This window comes from Petromyzon marinus, chromosome 25, assembly GCF_048934315.1.
Source record: "Petromyzon marinus isolate PM22_M1 ecotype Great Lakes invasive population chromosome 25, UKy_Petmar_22M1.pri1.0, whole genome shotgun sequence".
In the NCBI taxonomy this organism is placed as follows: Eukaryota; Metazoa; Chordata; class Hyperoartia; order Petromyzontiformes; family Petromyzontidae; genus Petromyzon; species Petromyzon marinus.
The window spans coordinates 10,654,303-10,675,664 of NC_133691.1; the positions used below are offsets into that span (position 1 = coordinate 10,654,303).

The 21,362-nt window shown below is 49.3% G+C and overlaps 1 protein-coding gene and 1 long non-coding RNA gene across 2 annotated transcripts in view; both read left to right on the forward strand.

Annotated features, from left to right (window-relative positions):
- The window catches only part of LOC116945839 (sulfotransferase 2B1-like), a 30,995-nt gene extending 21,287 nt beyond the window's left edge, over positions 1 to 9,708 (forward strand). The window contains exons 6-7 of the mRNA XM_032960438.2: positions 8,218 to 8,263; positions 9,211 to 9,708. Of these exons, the coding sequence (XP_032816329.1) occupies positions 8,218 to 8,263; positions 9,211 to 9,332 (168 nt within the window). The 3' untranslated portion in view covers positions 9,333 to 9,708. The remainder of the gene's footprint in view (positions 1 to 8,217; positions 8,264 to 9,210) is intronic.
- A 3,341-nt stretch (positions 9,709 to 13,049) lies between these two features.
- Positions 13,050 to 14,749, forward strand: LOC116945779 (uncharacterized). Its single transcript, XR_004403368.2, has 2 exons — positions 13,050 to 13,311; positions 14,250 to 14,749. It is a non-coding gene; the product is annotated as an uncharacterized LOC116945779 (long non-coding RNA).
- The last annotated feature ends 6,613 nt before the right edge of the window (positions 14,750 to 21,362 follow it).

Sequence of the window (21,362 nt, forward strand, 5' to 3'; positions counted from 1 at the left end):
AGGTTGTAACCTTCCTGGCAATAAAACAGGTGTTAAGATGATCAAACAGCCACAAATCGCTGCCTTGTGCAAGGCACCAGGTCTGCGTTAACCACACGCGGTGCTTATGGCAAAACGTGTGTGGTGCCACCGCAGCGGAGCAGCTCGGCCGGCGCCACCCGCTCCTCGCACCCCCCCCCCCCCCACGAACGCACGCACACCCCACAAAACACTCGCATGCACCCCCGTAGGGTCTCGAGGAGGGATCACCTGGTACGATGGGTTTTCACCCGAGGACCCCCCTAGCAGGGACGTCCCACGGTTTCCCCGGACCAGGAAATTGGCTGAGACCCCCAGACCGGATTACATGGCGGCCCCCCCAAAATCGGGGGCATAGAGCTTTACAGGCCGGCCGCGATGAAGCATACACAGCACACGTGTTGATGCGCGGCACACAAACAGAGCGTGCAGCAACGGGTCAAAGGTTACAGTCGGCCAGGCTCTGCAACGGTGAGTTCGAAGACGCGAACAAAAAACATTTTATCATAAAGTACGTGGACCGGTGGGATTGGGGGATTTGAGAGAGAGCTGTGTTTGTGTTAGGCTGCTTCCCGGATTAGATTACAGGCCGTGCACGATAGCAGGCATTCCGCACTGATGAAAACGGTACCAGGGTTATTACCCCTTGCTGGTGCAGCGTCAGAAATACATAGCACACGCCGCCCTATGTACACTTACCTGTAGTTGCGGGCACCGGTCCGTAGGGGGTTCCACCCTGAGACAGAGAGAAAGAGCCGGACCGTTGAGAGGCCGAGTTCCCCCGACCCCAGGTGAAGGGTTGGGGGGTTATTCCATAGCCCCCTGGAAGGTTCCAGAAAGGGGGACGGTACCGGGGACGGAGAGTCCCCGAGGTGGATATAAAAGACGGACCTCAGGACGGCTCGAGGCAGTGCTCTGAAGACGAAGACAGAAGACCAGCTAGGCAAGGACCCCCGGGACCCCCGGGACCCGACGTCCTTTTAAGGGTAGGGGCCGAGCGCGGGCCAGTGGTCGAGACCCGCACCTTGGCTGGGTCGGGTCAGGATAGCCTCCCCTAGGTCACCCTTAGCCGGAGGACTGAGAGCCCGTGGTCCCAGTGATAGGGCACGTCAGCCCGGAGGCCATACCTCCCCAGGTAGTTGGGAAAAGGGCCTTTGTGTTACGGTTATTGAAATAAACGTGTTGCTTCTAAAGCTACGTCTCCGGTCTCCGTGGGAACCCACTACACTGGCAAGAACAAGGCAGGTGTTAAGATCTTCTTTGGTTCTTTCGGTAAAGTCACGTAGAATGAGAATAAAATAATAAATTGATAAAATAAATAACACAATAATATTCTCACGACGTTTCGGCCACAACACAAGCGGCCTTCATCAGGTGAAGGGACGAGACTGTCTGGTAGGACAGCGCTGGAGTGACCTGATGAAGGCCGCTTGTGTTGTGGCCGAAACGTCGTGAGAATATTATTGTGTTATTTTATTTGATCAATTTATTATTTTATTCTCATTTTACGTGACTTTACCGAAAGAACCAAAGAAGATGAATCCTTGCAGTCACGAAAGCTTTAAATCGAGGTGTTAAGATGTTCGAGCCCCCAAATAGACACCAGCAGTATTTGGAAAAACATCGAGTCTGCATTAACACATACCGTACCTCTGATTATCATGGTTGTGAAAGAAGGTACATACACACCTGTGGTAAAACATGCAAACAAACATGCCCTTTACTCTTTGGTTCTTTCGGTAAAGTCACGTAGGTACGTATAAATAAAATAAAACAAATCACGACGTTTCGATCGCAACACAAGCGATCCTCATCAGGTGGAACACCCACAGCAAGAAAATGCTGAAGTCGGCGGGAGAGCTGCCGTGGCAAGAGGTTATATAGGTAAGACAGGGGGGAGGAGGCAAGGGGGGAGAGGGAGATGGGGGGGCGCGTGAGCGCTCGGGTAAGAGGACGTGAGGCTGGGGAGGGGGGACATGCTCTTATAATGATATATGCATTGTCTTTAAAACTGATTGCACGACACGAGAGACATCCTTCTTTATGACTTTGTCTCGCCAGCGTTAGACCGAAGAATAACGCCAAAAGGCGAACAGTAGAAAGGCAACGCAGGTATCCAATCATTAATATCTCAATATCTCAATATAATATTTCAATATCTCAAGTTAATATCTCAATATCTTAAGTTAATATCTCAAGTTAATATCTCAATATATCTCAATATCTCAAGTTAATATCTCAATATCTTAAGTTAATATCTCAAGTTAATATCTCAATATATCTCAATATCTCAAGTTAATATCTCAATATCCCAAGTTAATATCTCAATATCTTAAGTTAATATCTCAAGCCATTAATATAGCAAGTATTACAGCATTCAAATCTGGAGTTGAGCAATTGAATATTCCAACCATGGAGAGGACGGATCCCTATACAGTAGTACCTCTGTACATCGACAGCTTCGGACTCATAGACTCCCCGATCAGATGGGTCCCTGTGCAGAGTTCGTGCCGTAACACGACGGTCAGTGCATGAGATCGGGGGGGGGGGGGGGGGGAGCGCTCACGCACAGACACTCCGTGTTGCTCACTCCGCACTTTTTGGACGTACGCAAACCTCTGGCTGGTAGGATTTACGAAGTTGTTTCTCAATCTATAGCCAGCTCCCAGGTATTTTGTATTTTATGTTGGACTTACTTTCACGTAAAGTTTCCAGCAATTATACTGGGGGGGGGGGGGGGGTGGTGGTTGTGCCACTATGTGTTTTGTACAGCGCCGATGTTCCAACGTTTCGCACCACATGCTTGAGTGGGTGGGAGCTTCTTAGGGCAGAGCGGTTGTGACGATGGCGCCTTCACTCGCTCGCAGGGACCGTGGGCGACTGGAAGACGATGTTCACGGTGGCGATGAACGAGGAGTTCGACGCTTTCGTCCGCGAGAAGATGAAGGGATACGAACTCGACGACGGATGGACCAGCGACACAAAGTGACTGTCGCGACACAAAGTGGCACCGGCACATTTTGAAACAAACACACATATTCACAAATTTCCCTTTTAAATATATGGATCATGTGCACAGTATCATTATTAAGGCTTTTACCGATACTCCAATGAAGCCCTCAGATACTGTATTTCTCATTGGTAAATGATAGCGCTGTTGGAAACGCATCTCTATTGGAACCATGTTATAGTGACTTCCTATAGCGCTGTTTCATACAGCACTCCGTTTATCAATAACGCATCCTGAGCGCTATAAGAGATATGCCTGTATATATTATTTCAAGAGCATACACAGTTTTGTTATTTGTGCTTGTGCACCACTGCCAATGCAGCAGCATCGCTCAAAAATATTGTTCAACTCCAAATATAAGAAAACGGAGCTTCGTTATCAATGAGTATGCCCCGCTGGGTTCAGATAGCACGCGCCACTGCACATTAACTGTGGCTGGGTAATGGATCTCACTTGGGCTGGGTTCGTAGCGCGGTGTGCGAATCAACAGGTATGTCATGCGCACGTACGCACGCGGATGTACATCCCAAGGGCACCCCACCTTGTCAATCAATAATTTACTTTGGATAATTCCAGGCAAATGTAGCACAAAGATCCCCCGTAGAGCGTTTAATAGACTGTTATGGCAAGTGCTGTTAGCGATCAGCTATGGAGGGCCGGGACAGGGGACACACGGGGGTGGTGTGGACAGAAACCCACACCCAGCCGCCTTTGTCTCCCCAGTGGCGATGTTTACGCGTTACACCAGGTATTAATTAAAGGCTGAGTCGACCTAGGGGAGTCCCAGGACCGGTTCAGGGGTTATTCGCCACCGATATTGGCTGCGTTGTGGTATTGCGACTCGGGTCGTCGACTTGGAAGTGTAGTGTCGGCAGGATCAGTGTTCTTCGTTTCACGCCACGCGGACAACTGGCGGCCCCTGGTGGCCTGGAGTGCGGCCCCGGCCAATATACAGCACGTGACACACCCCCCCCCCCCATCGTCATCATCGTCGTCATTGTGCGACATCTATGAGACATTTTTTTTCAGTATAAAACTAATGAAACAAAAAGAATAGGTTGTAACCTTCCTGGCAATAAAACAGGTGTTAAGATGATCAAACAGCCACAAATCGCTGCCTTGTGCAAGGCACCAGGTCTGCGTTAACCACACGCGGTGCTTATGGCAAAACGTGTGTGGTGTCACCGCAGCGGAGCAGCTCGGCCGGCGCCACCCGCTCCTCGCACCGCCCCCCCCCCCGCGAACGCACGCACACCCCACAAAACACTCGCATGCACCCCCGTAGGGTCTCGAGGAGGGATCACCTGGTACGATGGGTTTTCACCCGAGGACCCCACTAGCAGGGACGTCCCACGGTTTCCCCGGACCAGGAAATTGGCTGAGACCCCCAGACCGGATTACATGGCGGCCCCCCCAAAATCGGGGGCATAGAGCTTTACAGGCCGGCCGCGTTGAAGCATACACAGCACACGTGTTGATGCGCGGCACACAAACAGAGTGTGCAGCAACGGGTCAAAGGTTACAGTCGGCCAGGCTCTGCAACGGTGAGTTCGAAGACGCGAACAAAAACATTTTATCATAAAGTACGTGGACCGGTGGGATTGGGGGATTTGAGAGAGAGCTGTGTTTGTGTTAGGCTGCTTCCCGGATTAGATTACAGGCCGTGCACGATAGCAGGCATTCCGCACTGATGAAAACGGTACCAGGGTTATTACCCCTTGCTGGTGCAGCGTCAGAAATACATAGCACACGCCGCCCTATGTACACTTACCTGTAGTTGCGGGAACGGGTCCGTAGGGGGTGCCACCCTGAGACAGAGAGAAAGAGCCGGACCGTCGAGAGGCCGAGTTCCCCCGACCCCAGGTGAAGGGTTGGGGGGTTATTCCATAGCCCCCTGGAAGGTTCCAGAAAGGGGGACGGTACCGGGGGCGGAGAGTCCCCGAGGTGGATATAAAAGACGGACCTCAGGACGGCTCGAGGCAGTGCTCTGAAGACGAAGACAGGAGACCAGCTAGGCAAGGACCCCCGGGACCCCCGGGACCCGACGTCCTTTTAAGGGCCGGGGCCGAGTGCGGGCCAATGGTCGAGACCCGCACCTTGGCTGGGTCGGGTCAGGATAGCCTCCCCTAGGTCACCCTTAGCCGGAGGACTGAGAGCCCGTGGTCCCAGTGATAGGGCACGTCAGCCCGGAGACCATACCTCCCCAGGTAGTTGGGAAAAGGGCCTTTGTGTTACGGTTATTGAAATAAACGTGTTGCCTCTAAAGCTACGTCTCCGGTCTCCGTGGGAACCCACTACACTGGCAAGAACAAGGCAGGTGTTAAGATGTTCGAGCCCCCAAATAGACACCAGCAGTATTTGGCAAAGCATCGAGTCTGCTTTAACACGTACCGCACCTCTGATTATCATGGTTGTGAAAGAAGGTACATACACACCTGTGGTAAAACATGCAAACAAACTTGCCCTTTACTCTTTGGTTCTTTCGGTAAAGTCACGTAGGTACGTATAAATAAAATAAAACAAATCACGACGTTTCGATCGCAACACAAGCGATCCTCATCAGGTGGAACACCCACAGCAAGAAAATGCTGAAGTCGGCGGGAGAGCTGCCGTGGCAAGAGGTTATATAGGTAAGACAGGGGGGAGGAGGCAAGGGGGGAGAGGGAGATGGGGGGGGCGCGTGAGTGCTCGGGTAAGAGGACGTGAGGCTGGGGGGGGGGACATGCTCTTATAATGATATATGCATTGTCTTTAAAACTGATTGCACGACACGAGAGACATCCTTCTTTATGACTTTGTCTCGCCAGCGTTAGACCGAAGAATAACGCCAAAAGGCGAACAGTAGAAAGGCAACGCAGGTATCCAATCATTAATATCTCAATATCTCAATATAATATTTCAATATCTCAAGTTAATATCTCAATATCTTAAGTTAATATCTCAAGTTAATATCTCAATATATCTCAATATCTCAAGTTAATATCTCAATATCTTAAGTTAATATCTCAAGTTAATATCTCAATATATCTCAATATCTCAAGTTAATATCTCAATATCCCAAGTTAATATCTCAATATCTTAAGTTAATATCTCAAGCCATTAATATAGCAAGTATTACAGCATTCATATCTGGAGTTGAGCAATTGAATATTCCAACCATGGAGAGGACGGATCCCTATACAGTAGTACCTCTGTACATCGACAGCTTCGGACTCATAGACTCCCCGATCAGATGGGTCCCTGTGCAGAGTTCGTGCCGTAACACGACGGTCAGTGCATGAGATCGTACAGCGGGGAGTGAGTACCTATGCATGCGCTATGAAAAAAGTGCCAATGCCTTAAACGTCGCCTATTATATATTTGTTTTATTTTTAACGTTGTTGAGTGTTCTTCTTTTGTTGGGGTGTGCTTGTGCACCGCAGCCAGGGTAGGGTAGCATCATTATCACCACCAAATAGTTTATTTTCATTTTCTAGGACGTCAAGTTTGATTCCAGTGCCACGGCTGTCAGGGGCGAATTCTATCTGGATCCGTGGGAGTGGTGGAGTCTACACCACGCCCGGCCCTCTTAGTCTCTCCAGTGTTGAGTGGAGTGGGAGAGAATCAATGCGGGGGGAGGAAGGGGATGATGGAGAGAGTTCAAGGGAGAGAGCGAATGGGAGGGCGGGGCGAGGGAGAGGGGGGTTATGAAGGAGTGGAAGGGGAAATAACTGAAGAAAGGTGGAAGAAGTGAATTAAGGACTGCAGGGGAATGGAGTGAATGAGGAATCGGTCAAAAAGTTGTGAGAACACTCACTCGCTTGCTTGACTAGCTTGAGATTTAAATCCTGGGCGCCACGGTGGCTCGGTGATGTTAACTACCTCGCCTGGTATACAGGAGGTCGTGGGTTCGATCCCGACCCTGGCGCCTGCTGTATATTTGCTGTTTGCGTCTCTCTCTCTCTCATCATCATGGTGGCTCGGTGATGTTAACTACCTCGCCTGATATACAGAAGGTCGTGGGTTCGATCCCGATCCCGACCCTGGCTCCTGCTGCTGTATATTTGCAGTTTGCGTGTCTCTCTCCCTGTGGTCGCGAGGAATTGTTTCCGGGTCCTCCGGTTCTTCTCTCCACATTTAGAATCATGCGTTTAGAGTATTTGGCTGCTATAAATTTCCACGTGATAAGCCACTTCGGTGAGCTATCATTTGTAGCCTATGTCGCTTCTAAAAAAGAGCTATATAGCTCAGTGGGCATTTACCTGGTAAACAAAAAAGAAATAGTTTAGTTTTGAGATAAGCGACGTGGTCGGTTCACACACACACCCCATGTCTCCCTTGTAAGCCAGCCCCTCTATAAGAACGGACTCTCACCCGGGTTCTAAACAAAGTTCACTTTTGTGACACACATTCAGGCACCTCCAAAACAACAAAACAATCAGAGTCAACGCCTCTGCTGAAATGAGCAACGCAACAGCGTTCATCTGCGTTAACGGGCGTGTGGAAATTCCACATTCCCCAGGGTGTGGGTCATGTCAGTCCATAGGATGGTCACTGTTGACTCCCCACCCCCAGACTTGTAAGCCTGCGCAGATCATTATCGATCCTGAAGTGACAGTAACGACGGTGGCAGTGATCGTAATCTTCACGATGATGCCGATTAGTTGAACACGTAGTCGGCTTTCGCGACCGATATCATCCATAATACAGGTTCTTTTTTTTTGGGGGGGGGGGGGTTAGATCGCATAATATATAAATATGTGTCGTTAAACCCGCCACCACCCGATACAGCTAATTAGTAAGGTTTGTCACGTAAACAGAACGTGGCCAATTCGTGACTAGTACAGCGCACCGGGTGTGTTGGAGAGTAAGACCCACAACATTTACAAGTCGAGTTTTACTTGATTTGAAGCTTTCCTGACTGCAGGAATCCATACTCTTTAGTTCTTTCGGTAAAGTCACGTAGGTATAAAATAAAATAAGAGTATCGAGTTTTACTCTTCAACACACCGGTGTGCTGAACTAGCCACGTGTTGGCATGCGACCTCCAAACAGGGAGACATTAAGAGGCCGGGCGTGGTGCTGGCCACCCACCCACTCGTGTGCCGTTCCAGCCTTCAAGCTCGCATTTGACGTTGGAACATCGCCAGGAATTAATGTATTTATGCAACCTGTACTTAAAAATAACATTTTATCTTTGTCATCCTCAGGTACCAAGGACCTATTTTGATAGAGGGCAAAAGTTCATGCGCAAGGGTGAGTTTTTAGTGCGCGGAGGTGCGCCGATGGATGTGTGATTGCGTGTGTTAGCGAGTGTAAACATCGCCACTAAGGGAGGCAAATGTGGCCGGGCGTAGTGCGGCCACCTACCCCCTCGTGTGCCGTACCGGCCATGATAGGTGCTCACAAAAAGCACTCACCCCAATAGTCTGTTCAGGCTATACGGGGGATCTTTGTGTTAGCGAGCACCTCTGCAAGCCAGCACGGCACACGAGGGGGTCAGTGGCAAGCACCACGCCGCCTTCATCTACCTTAGTGGCCACCTTTGTCTCTCCTAGTGGCGATGTTTACACTTCGCACCAGGTACTCACTTGAGGCTGAGTCGACGTAGGGGAGGCCCAGGACTGGTTCAGATCATCGTCACCGATGTTGGCCCATGAGCTGCGCCGCTAACTGCTACCACTACCGCTCCCCGTTTAGCGAGCACCTCGCACGCTCGTACAACGCTCACATTTACGTCATGGCGGTCATATTGCACAGGAGACTTCATGCCACAACGACAGCCATGTTGAGTCAGCATTGTTTTCCGGGCAGCCGATTGGCTGGTTGCAGCGGGAGCGATGACGTAATCTCCAGCAACCACTGATTTTTTTTTGGGGGGGGGGAGCGCTCACGCACAGACACTCCGTGTTGCTCACTCCGCACTTTTTGGATGTATGCAAACCCCTGGCTGGTAGCATTTACGAAGTTCTTTCTCAATCTATATCCAGCTCCCAGGTATTTTGTATTTTATGTTGGACTTACTTTCACGTAAAGTTTCCAGCAATTATACTGGGGGGGGGGGGGGGGGGGGGTGGTTGTGGTTGTGCCACTATGTGTTTTGTACAGCGCCGATGTTCCAACGTTTCGCACCACATGCTTGAGTGGGTGGGAGCTTCTTAGGGCAGAGCGGTTGTGACGATGGCGCCTTCACTCGCTCGCAGGGACCGTGGGCGACTGGAAGACGATGTTCACGGTGGCGATGAACGAGGAGTTCGACGCTTTCGTCCGCGAGAAGATGAAGGGATACGAACTCGACGACGGATGGACCAGCGACACAAAGTGACTGTCGCGACACAAAGTGGCACCGGCACATGGCAGAACAGCAACTAGGATACGGCACGGCACGTGCGATAGCCTGATTTTGTTGAGAGAGAGAGAGAGAAAAGCACACAATCCTGCCTAATGCTGCATAGAGAGTTTTAACGTTTAATGTCACCTGATTATGAGAGTAACTATGCAATGTGTTGACTCATTATACACCTTCGGTTTCCATAGCATTTCACATATTATTGGTGGGAGTTACCATCACTCGAGCACATAAGCAGGAAACCACGCCACAGGTATTGAATGGCAATGTATATTTCACTGTGTTCTGAATGCTTGTACAGCTCTTTGTTTCAAAGAAAAAATAAAGCAATGCCGCAGGAGCTGCTTCCAAAGCTGAATTGTGTCTTTGTTTTCTAGCCGCCGGTGTAATCATAAAGACTCACGACTATGAAGAAGGGCCACGGCCCGAAATGTCGCCTATTACAGGCGCTGCCTCTTATAACGCTGCCTCTTATAACGCTGTTTCATTATTCCATTCTTTGTCCTGGAGGAAATAATCCTGCGCGGATCAGCCCATATATAGAAGAGGGCATGGCGTTGCCCATTGGGTCGTGTCTTTGCCCATATATGATCTTCTGGAACCTGATTTGAGGTGTCTATTATATCGATTCTGCTCAGGCGATACCACAGCCACGTTAGAGAATCGTTTAATGGCTAATCACTGCATCGATTCATTGGCGATCCATGGATCGAGTTTCTCACCCGACCCTACTGGACATCTGCGATAAAGAGCTTCATAGCTCATCGGATTTATCCAGGATAAATACAGATTCTGATTCTGTGTAATCCCATTGGTTAGTATAGCTTCCCGTGCAACGTGTGTTTACGGCAGACGGTGGTTAATCTTAAGCAAACTCCGACTTAATGTACTTGTGAGTACGAAACTTATTGTATTTTTTCATGTCATAAATTAAAAGTTATTATTTTATTCATAAAATGCTTTCAAACATTTACTCACTTTACAACGGGGATTTGATTCACCACGTCCGGCCACCTTTGTCTCCCCAGTGGCGATATTCACGCACCACACCAATTACTCGTTTGAGGCTGAATAGACCTAGCGGAGGGTCAGGACCAGTTCAAATATTCGTCACTAGTGGTGGCCTTGAGCGGGAATTGAACTCAGGTCGCCGGGTTCATAGCACAGTACGCGAACCACTACACTACCACTCCCCCCCCACACACGTGCGCGCGTCCATAGGTACACATACACGCGCTTGCTGCAGACACAACTTTCAGGATGCGTACGGCAGTAAACGACTCGAATAATAAAGTAATGCTGCGCGAAGAACGCCTTAGACCTGTGTGACATCAGCAGGCACACTGTGTTACGCTTCCGCATACGGGTCACATGACAGAGATGTGACGTCACAGCTCACTTGCCGTGCAAAATATATGCATTATTGCGCCCCCCCCCCCAAAAAAAGTATATATTTTTTTTTCATTTTTGCATGGTGTATAGTCTGGAAAGTACCCACATGGCAAATTTCAAGTTTGTTGCAGGTCGGGAAGTACGCTAAACATTTTGAAACAAACACACATATTCACAAATTTCCCTTTTAAATATATGGATCATGTGCACAGTATCATTATTAAGGCTTTTACCGATACTCCAATGAAGCCCTCAGACACTGTATTTCTCATTGGTAAATGATAGCGCTGCTGGAAACGCATCTCTACTGGAACCATGTTATAGTGACCTCCTATAGCGCTGTTTCATACAGCACTCCGTTTATCAATAACGCATCCTGAGCGCTATAAGAGATATGCCTGTATATATTATTTCAAGAGCATACACAGTTTTGTTATTTGTGCTTGTGCACCACTGCCAATGCAGCAGCATCGCTTAAAAATATTGTTCAACTCCAAATCTAAGAAAACGGAGCTTCGTTATCAATGAGTATGCCCTGCTGGGTTCAGATAGCACGCGCCACTGCACATTAACTGTGGCCGGGTAATGGATCTCACTTGGGCTGGGTTCGTAGCGCGGTGTGCGAATCAACAGGTATGTCATGCGCACGTACGCACGCGGATGTACATCCCAAGGGCACCCCACCTTGTCAATCAATAATTTACTTTGGATAATTCCAGACAAATGTAGCACAAAGATCCCCCGTAGAGCGTTTAATAGACTGTTATGGCAAGTGCTGTTAGCGATCAGCTATGGAGGGCCGGGACAGGGGACACACGGGGGTGGTGTGGACAGAAACCCACACCCAGCCGCCTTTGTCTCCCCAGTGGCGATGTTTACGCGTTACACCAGGTATTAATTAAAGGCTGAGTCGACCTAGGGGAGTCCCAGGACCGGTTCAGGGGTTATTCGCCACCGATATTGGCTGCGTTGTGGTATTGCGACTCGGGTCGTCGACTTGGAAGTGTAGTGCGGCAGGATCAGTGTTCTTCGTTTCACGCCACGCGGACAACTGGCGGCCCCTGGTGGCCTGGAGTGCGGCCCCGGCCAATATACAGCACGTGACACCCCCCCCCCCCCATCGTCGTCATCGTCGTCATTGTGCGACATCTATGAGACATTTTTTTCCAGTATAAAACTAATGAAACAATAAGAATAGGTTGTAACCTTCCTGGCAATAAAACAGGTGTTAAGATGATCAAACAGCCACAAATCGCTGCCTTGTGCAAGGCACCAGGTCTGCGTTAACCACACGCGGTGCTTATGGCAAAACGTGTGTGGTGCCACCGCAGCGGAGCAGCTCGGCCGGCGCCACCCGCTCCTCGCACCCCCCCCCCACGAACGCACGCACACCCCGCGTGGAATTGTTTCTGGGTCCTCCGGTTCTTCTCTCCACATTTAGAATCATGCGTTTAGAGTATTTGGCTGCTATAAATTTCCACGTTATAAGCCACTTCGGTGAGCTATTATTTGTAGCCTATGTCGCTTCTAAAAAAGAGCTATATAGCTCAGTGGGCATTTACCTGGTAAACAAAAAAGAAATAGTTTAGTTTTGAGATAAGCGACGTAGTCGGTTCACACACACACATACCCCACGTCTCCCTTTGTAAGCCAGCCCCTCTATAAGAACGGACTCTCACCCGGGTTCTAAACAAAGTTCACTTTTGTGACACACATTCAGGCACCTTCCAAACAACAAAACAATCAGAGTCAACGCCTCTGCTGAAATGAGCAACGCAACAGCGTTCATCTGCGTTAACGGGCGTGTGGAAATTCCACATTCCCCAGGGTGTGGGTCATGTCAGTCCATAGGATAGTCACTGTTGACTCCCCACCCCCAGACTTCTAAGCCTGCGCAGATCATTATCGATCCTGAAGTGACAGTAACGACGGTGGCAGTGATCGTAATCTTCACGATGATGCCGATTAGTTGAACACGTAGTCGGCTTTCGCGACCGATATCATCCATAATACAGGTTCTTTTTTTGGGGGGGGGGGGGGGTTAGATCGCATAATATATAAATGTGTCGTTAAACCCGCCACCACCCGATACAGCTAATTAGTAAGGTTTGTCACGTAAACAGAACGTGGCCAATTCGTCACTAGTACAGCGCACCGGGTGTGTTGGAGAGTAAAACCCACAACATTTACAAGTCGAGTTTTACTTGATTTGAAGCTTTCCTGACTGCAGGAATCCATACTCTTTAGTTCTTTCGGTAAAGTCGCGTAGGTATAAAATAAAATAAGAGTATCGAGTTTTACTCTTCAACACACCGGTGTGCTGAACTAGCCACGTGTTGGCATGCGACCTCCAAACAGGGAGACATTAAGAGGCCGGGCGTGGTGCTGGCCACCCACCCACCCCCTCGTGTGCCGTTCCAGCCTTCAAGCTCGCATTTGACGTTGAAACATCGCCAGGAATTAATGTATTTATGCAACCTGTACTTAAAAATAACATTTTATCTTTGTCATCCTCAGGTACCAAGGACCTATTTTGATAGAGGGCAAAAGTTCATGCGCAAGGGTGAGTTTTTAGTGCGCGGAGGTGCGCCGATGGATGTGTGATTGCGTGTGTTAGCGAGTGTAAACATCGCCACTAAGGGAGGCAAAGGAGGCCGGGCGTAGTGCGGCCACCTACCCCCTCGTGTGCCGTACCGGCCATGATAGGTGCTCACAAAAAGCACTCGCCCCACTAGTCTGTTCAGGCTATACGGGGGATCTTTGTGTTAGCGAGCACCTCTGCAAGCCAGCACGGCACACGAGGGGGTCAGTGGCAAGCACCACGCCGCCTTCATCTACCTTAGTGGCCGCCTTTGTCTCTCCTAGTGGCGATGTTTACACTTCGCACCAGGTACTCACTTGAGGCTGAGTCGACGTAGGGGAGGCCCAGGACTGGTTCAGATAATCGTCACCGATGTTGGCCCATGAGCTGCGCCGCTAACTGCTACCACTACCGCTCCCCGTTTAGCGAGCACCTCGAACGCTCGTACAACGCTCACATTTACGTCATGGCGGTCATTGCACAGGAGACTTGATGCCACAACGACAGCCATGTTGAGTCAGCATTGTTTTCCGGGCAGCCGATTGGCTGGTTGCAGCGGGAGCGATGACGTAATCTCCAGCAACCACTGATTTTTTTTGGGGGGGGGGGGGGCGCTCACGCACAGACACTCCGTGTTGCTCACTCCGCACTTTTTGGACGTACGCAAACCTCTGTCTGGTAGGATTTACGAAGTTCTTTCTCAATCTATATCCAGCTCCCAGGTATTTTGTATTTTATGTTGGACTTACTTTCACGTAAAGTTTCCAGCAATTATACTGGGGGGGGGGGGGGGGTGGTGGTTGTGCCACTATGTGTTTTGTACAGCGCCGATGTTCCAACGTTTCGCACCACATGCTTGAGTGGGTGGGAGCTTCTTAGGGCAGAGCGGTTGTGACGATGGCGCCTTCACTCGCTCGCAGGGACCGTGGGCGACTGGAAGACGATGTTCACGGTGGCGATGAACGAGGAGTTCGACGCTTTCGTCCGCGAGAAGATGAAGGGATACGAACTCGACGACGGATGGACCAGCGACACAAAGTGACTGTCGCGACACAAAGTGGCACCGGCACATGGCAGAACAGCAACTAGGATACGGCACGGCACGTGCGATAGCCTGATTTTGTTGAGAGAGAGAGAGAGAGAAAAGCACACAATCCTGCCTAATGCTGCATAGAGAGTTTTAACGTTTAATGTCACCTGATTATGAGAGTAACTATGCAATGTGTTGACTCATTATACACCTTCGGTTTCCATAGCATTTCATATATTATTGGTGGGAGTTACCATCACTCGAGCACATAAGCAGGAAACCACGCCACAGGTATTGAATGGCAATGTATATTTCACTCTGTTCTGAATGCTTGTACAGCTCTTTGTTTCAAAGAAAAAATAAAGCAATGCCGCAGGAGCTGCTTCCAAAGCTGAATTGTGTCTTTGTTTTCTAGCCGCCGGTGTAATCATAAACACTCACGACTATGAAGAAGGGCCACGGCCCGAAACGTCGCCTATTACAGGCGCTGCGTATTATAACGCTGTTTCATTATTCCATTCTTTGTCCTGGAGGAAATAATCCTGCGCGGATCAGCCCATATATAGAAGAGGGCATGGCGTTGCCCATTGGGTCGTGTCTTTGCCCATATATGATCTTCTGGAACCTGATTTGAGGTGTCTATTATATCGATTCTGCTCATAGGCGATACCACAGCCACGTTAGAGAATCGTTTAATGGTTAATCACTGCATCGATTCATTGGCGATCCATGGATCGAGCTTCTCACCCACCCCTACTGGACATCTGCGATAAAGAGCTTCATAGCTCATCGGATTTATCCAGGATAAATACAGATTCTGATTCTGTGTAATCCCATTGGTTAGTATAGCTTCCCGTGCAACGTGTGTTTACGGCAGACGGTGGTTAATCTTAAGCAAACTCCGACTTAATGTACTTGTGAGTACGAAACTTATTGTATTGTTTCATGTCATAAATTAAAAGTTATTATTTTATTCATAAAATGCTTTCAAACATTTACTAGCTTTACAACGGGGATTTGATTCACCACGTCCGGCCGCCTTTGTCTCCCCAGTGGCGATATTCACGCACCACACCAATTACTCGTTTGAGGCTGAATAGACCTAGCGGAGGGTCAGGACCAGTTCAAATATTCGTCACCAGTGGTGGCCTTGAGCGGGAATCGAACTCAGGTCGCCGGGTTCATAGCACAGTACGCGAACCACTACACTACCGCTCCCCCCACACACACACACGTGCGCGCGTCCATAGGTACACATACACGCGCTTGCTGCAGACACACACAACTTTCAGGATGCGTACGGCAGTAAACGACTCGAATAATAAAGTAATGTTGCGCGAAGAACGCCTTAGACCTGTGTGACATCAGCAGGCACACTGTGTTACGCTTCCGCATACGGGTCACATGACAGAGATGTGACGTCACAGCTCACTTGCCGTGCAAAATATATGCATTATTGCGCCCCCCCCCCCCAAAAAAAGTATATATATTTTTTCATTTTTGCATGGTGTACAGTCTGGAAAGTACCCACATGGCAAATTTCAAGTTTGTTGCAGGTCGGGAAGTACGCTAAACATTTTGAAACAAACACACATATTCACAAATTTCCCTTTTAAATATATGGATCATGTGCACAGTATCATTATTAAGGCTTTTACCGATACTCCAATGAAGCCCTCAGATACTGTATTTCTCATTGGTAAATGATAGCGCTGTTGGAAACGCATCTCTATTGGAACCATGTTATAGTGACTTCCTATAGCGCTGTTTCATACAGCACTCCGTTTATCAATAACGCATCCTGAGCGCTATAAGAGATATGCCTGTATATATTATTTCAAGAGCATACACAGTTTTGTTATTTGTGCTTGTGCACCACTGCCAATGCAGCAGCATCGCTCAAAAATATTGTTCAACTCCAAATATAAGAAAACGGAGCTTCGTTATCAATGAGTATGCCCCGCTGGGTTCAGATAGCACGCGCCACTGCACATTAACTGTGGCTGGGTAATGGATCTCACTTGGGCTGGGTTCGTAGCGCGGTGTGCGAATCAACAGGTATGTCATGCGCACGTACGCACGCGGATGTACATCCCAAGGGCACCCCACCTTGTCAATCAATAATTTACTTTGGATAATTCCAGGCAAATGTAGCACAAAGATCCCCTGTAGAGCGTTTAATAGACTGTTATGGCAAGTGCTGTTAGCGATCAGCTATGGAGGGCCGGGACAGGGGACACACGGGGGTGGTGTGGACAGAAACCCACACCCAGCCGCCTTTGTCTCCCCAGTGGCGATGTTTACGCGTTACACCAGGTATTAATTAAAGGCTGAGTCGACCTAGGGGAGTCCCAGGACCGGTTCAGGGGTTATTCGCCACCGATATTGGCTGCGTTGTGGTATTGCGACTCGGGTCGTCGACTTGGAAGTGTAGTGCGGCAGGATCAGTGTTCTTCGTTTCACGCCACGCGGACAACTGGCGGCCCCTGGTGGCCTGGAGTGCGGCCCCGGCCAATATACAGCACGTGACACCCCCCCCCCCCATCGTCATCATCGTCGTCATTGTGCGACATCTATGAGACATTTTTTTTCAGTATAAAACTAATGAAACAAAAAGAATAGGTTGTAACCTTCCTGGCAATAAAACAGGTGTTAAGATGATCAAACAGCCACAAATCGCTGCCTTGTGCAAGGCACCAGGTCTGCGTTAACCACACGCGGTGCTTATGGCAAAACGTGCGTGGTGCCACCGCAGCGGAGCAGCTCGGCCGGCGCCACCCGCTCCTCGGACCGCCCCCCCCCCCCGCGAACGCACGCACACCCCACAAAACACTCGCATGCACCCCCGTAGGGTCTCGAGGAGGGATCACCTGGTACGATGGATTTTCACCCGAGGACCCCATTAGCAGGGACGTCCCACGGTTTCCCCGGACCAGGAAATTGGCTGAGACCCCCAGACCGGATTACATGGCGGCCCCCCCAAAATCGGGGGCATAGAGCTTTACAGGCCGGCCGCGATGAAGCATACACAGCACACGTGTTGATGCGCGGCACACAGAGCGTGCAGCAACGGGTCAAAGGTTACAGTCGGCCAGGCTCTGCAACGGTGAGTTCGAAGACGCGAACAAAAAACATTTTATCATAAAGTACGTGGGCCGGTGGGATTGGGGGATTTGAGAGAGAGCTGTGTTTGTGTTAGGCTGCTTCCCGGATTAGATTGCAGGCCGTGCACGATAGCAGGCATTCCGCACTGATGAAAACGGTACCAGGGTTATTACCCCTTGCTGGTGCAGCGTCAGAAATACATAGCACACGCCGCCCTATGTACACTTACCTGTAGTTGCGGGCACGGGTCCGTAGGGGGTGCCACCCTGAGACAGAGAGAAAGAGCCGGACCGTCGAGAGGCCGAGTTCCCCCGACCCCAGGTGAAGGGTTGGGGGGGTTATTCCATAGCCCCCTGGAAGGTTCCAGAAAGGGGGACGGTACCGGGGGCGGAGAGTCCCCGAGGTGGATATAAAAGACGGACCTCAGGACGGCTCGAGGCAGTGCTCTGAAGACGAAGACAGAAGATCAGCTAGGCAAGGAACCCCGGGACCCCCGTGACCCGACGTCCTTTTAAGGGCCGGGGCCGAGCGCGGGCCAGTGGTCGAGACCCGCACCTTGGCTGGGTCGGGTCAGGATAGCCTCCCCTAGGTCACCCTTAGCCGGAGGACTGAGAGCCCGTGGTCCCAGTGATACGGCACGTCAGCCCGGAGGCCATACCTCCCCAGGTAGTTGGGAAAAGGGCCTTTGTGTTACGGTTATTGAAATAAACGTGTTGCCTCTAAAGCTACGTCTCCGGTCTCCGTGGGAACCCACTACACTGGCAAAAACAAGGCAGGTGTTAAGATCTTCTTTGGTTCTTTCGGTAAAGTCACGTAGAATGAGAATAAAATAATAAATTGATAAAATAAAATAACACAATAATATTCTCACGACGTTTCGGCCACAACACAAGCGGCCTTCATCAGGTGAAGGGACGAGACTGTCTGGTAGGACAGCGCTGGAGTGACCTGATGAAGGCCGCTTGTGTTGTGGCCGAAACGTCGTGAGAATATTATTGTGTTATTTTATTTTATCAATTTATTATTTTATTCTCATTCTACGTGACTTTATCGAAATAACCAAAGAAGATGAATCCTTGCAGTCACGAAAGCTTTAAATCGAGGTGTTAAGATGTTCGAGCCCCCAAATAGACACCAGCAGTATTTGGCAAAGCATCGAGTCTGCATTAACACGTACCGCACCTCTGATGATCATGGTTGTGAAAGAAGGTACATACACACCTGTGGTAAAACATGCAAACAAACATGCCCTTTACTCTTTGGTTCTTTCGGTAAAGTCACGTAGGTACGTATAAATAAAATAAAACAAATCACGACGTTTCGATCGCAACACAAGCGATCCTCATCAGGTGGAACACCCACAGCAAGAAAATGCTGAAGTCGGCGGGAGAGCTGCCGTGGCAAGAGGTTATATAGGTAAGACAGGGGGGAGGAGGCAAGGGGGGAGAGGGAGATGGGGGGGGCGCGTGAGTGCTCGGGTAAGAGGACGTGAGGCTGGGGGGGGGGACATGCTCTTATAATGATATATGCATTGTCTTTAAAACTGATTGCACGACACGAGAGACATCCTTCTTTATGACTTTGTCTCGCCAGCGTTAGACCGAAGAATAACGCCAAAAGGCGAACAGTAGAAAGGCAACGCAGGTATCCAATCATTAATATCTCAATATCTCAATATAATATTTCAATATCTCAAGTTAATATCTCAATATCTTAAGTTAATATCTCAAGTTAATATCTCAATATATCTCAATATCTCAAGTTAATATCTCAATATCTTAAGTTAATATCTCAAGTTAATATCTCAATATATCTCAATATCTCAAGTTAATATCTCAATATCCCAAGTTAATATCTCAATATCTTAAGTTAATATCTCAAGCCATTAATATAGCAAGTATTACAGCATTCATATCTGGAGTTGAGCAATTGAATATTCCAACCATGGAGAGGACGGATCCCTATACAGTAGTACCTCTGTACATCGACAGCTTCGGACTCATAGACTCCCCGATCAGATGGGTCCCTGTGCAGAGTTCGTGCCGTAACACGACGGTCAGTGCATGAGATCGGACAGCGGGGAGTGAGTACCTATGCATGCGCTATGAAAAAAGTGCCAATGCCTTAAACGTCGCCTATTATATATTTGTTTTACTTTTAACGTTGTTGAGTGTTCTTCTTTTGTTGGGGTGTGCTTGTGCACCGCAGCCAGGGTAGGGTAGCATCATCATCACCACCAAATAGTTTATTTTCATTTTCTAGGACGTCAAGTTTGATTCCAGTACCACGGCTGTCAGGGGCGAATTCTATCTGGATCCGTGGGAGTGGTGGAGTCTACACCACGCCCGGCCCTCTTAGTCTCCCCAGTGTTGAGTGGAGTGGGAGAGAATCAATGCGGGGGGGGGGGGGAGGAAGGGGATGATGGAGAGAGTTCAAGGGAGAGAGCGAATGGGAGGGCGGGGCGAGGGAGAGGGGGGTTATGAAGGAGTGGAAGGGGAAATAACTGAAGAAAGGTGGAAGAAGTGAATTAAGGACTGCAGGGGAATGGAGTGAATGAGGAATCGGTCAAAAAGTTGTGAGAACACTCACTCGTTTGCTTGACTAGCTTGAGATTTAAATCCTGGGCGCCACGGTGGCTCGGTGATGTTAACTACCTCGCCTGGTATACAGGAGGTCGTGGGTTCGATCCCGACCCTGGCGCCTGCTGTATATTTGCTGTTTGCGTCTCTCTCTCATCATCATCACGGTGGCTCGGTGATGTTAACTACCTCGCCTGGTATACAGAAGGTCGTGGGTTCGATCCCGACCCTGGCGCCTGCTGCTGTATATTTGCAGTTTGCGTGTCTCTCTCCCTGTGGTCGCGTGGAATTGTTTCCGGGTCCTCCGGTTCTTCTCTCCACATTTAGAATCATGCGTTTTGAGTATTTGGCTGCTATAAATTTCCACGTGATAAGCCACTTCGGTGAGCTATCATTTGTAGCCTATGTCGCTTCTAAAAAAGAGCTATATAGCTCAGTGGGCATTTACCTGGTAAACAAAAAAGAAATAGTTTAGTTTTGAGATAAGCGACGTGGTCGGTTCACACACACACACACCCCACGTCTCCCTTGTAAGCCAGCCCCTCTATAAGAACGGCCTCTCACCCGGGTTCTAAACAAAGTTCACTTTTGTGACACACATTCAGGCACCTCCCAAACAACAAAACAATCAGAGTCAACGCCTCTGCTGAAATGAGCAACGCAACAGCGTTCATCTGCGTTAACGGGCGTGTGGAAATTCCACATTCCCCAGGGTGTGGGTCATGTCAGTCCATAGGATGGTCACTGTTGACTCCCCACCCCCAGACTTGTAAGCCTGCGCAGATCATTATCGATCCTGAAGTGACAGTAACGACGGTGGCAGTGATCGTAATCTCCACGATGATGCCGATTAGTTGAACACGTAGTCGGCTTTCGCGACCGATATCATCCATAATACAGGTTCTTTTTTTGGGGGGGGGGGGGTTAGATCGCATAATATATAAATGTGTCGTTAAACCCGCCACCACCCGATACAGCTAATTAGTAAGGTTTGTCACGTAAACAGAACGTGGCCAATTCGTAACTAGTACAGCGCACCGAGTGTGTTGGAGAGTAAAACCCACAACATTTACAAGTGGAGTTTTATTTGATTTGAAGCTTTCCTGACTGCAGGAATCCATACTCTTTAGTTCTTTCGGTAAAGTCACGTAGGTATAAAATAAAATAAGATTATCGAGTTTTACTCTTCAACACACCGGTGTGCTGAACTATCCACGTGTTGGCATGCGACCTCCAAACAGGGAGACATTAAGAGGCCGGGCGTGGTGCTGGCCACCCACCCACCCCCTCGTGTGCCGTTCCAGCCTTCAAGCTCGCAT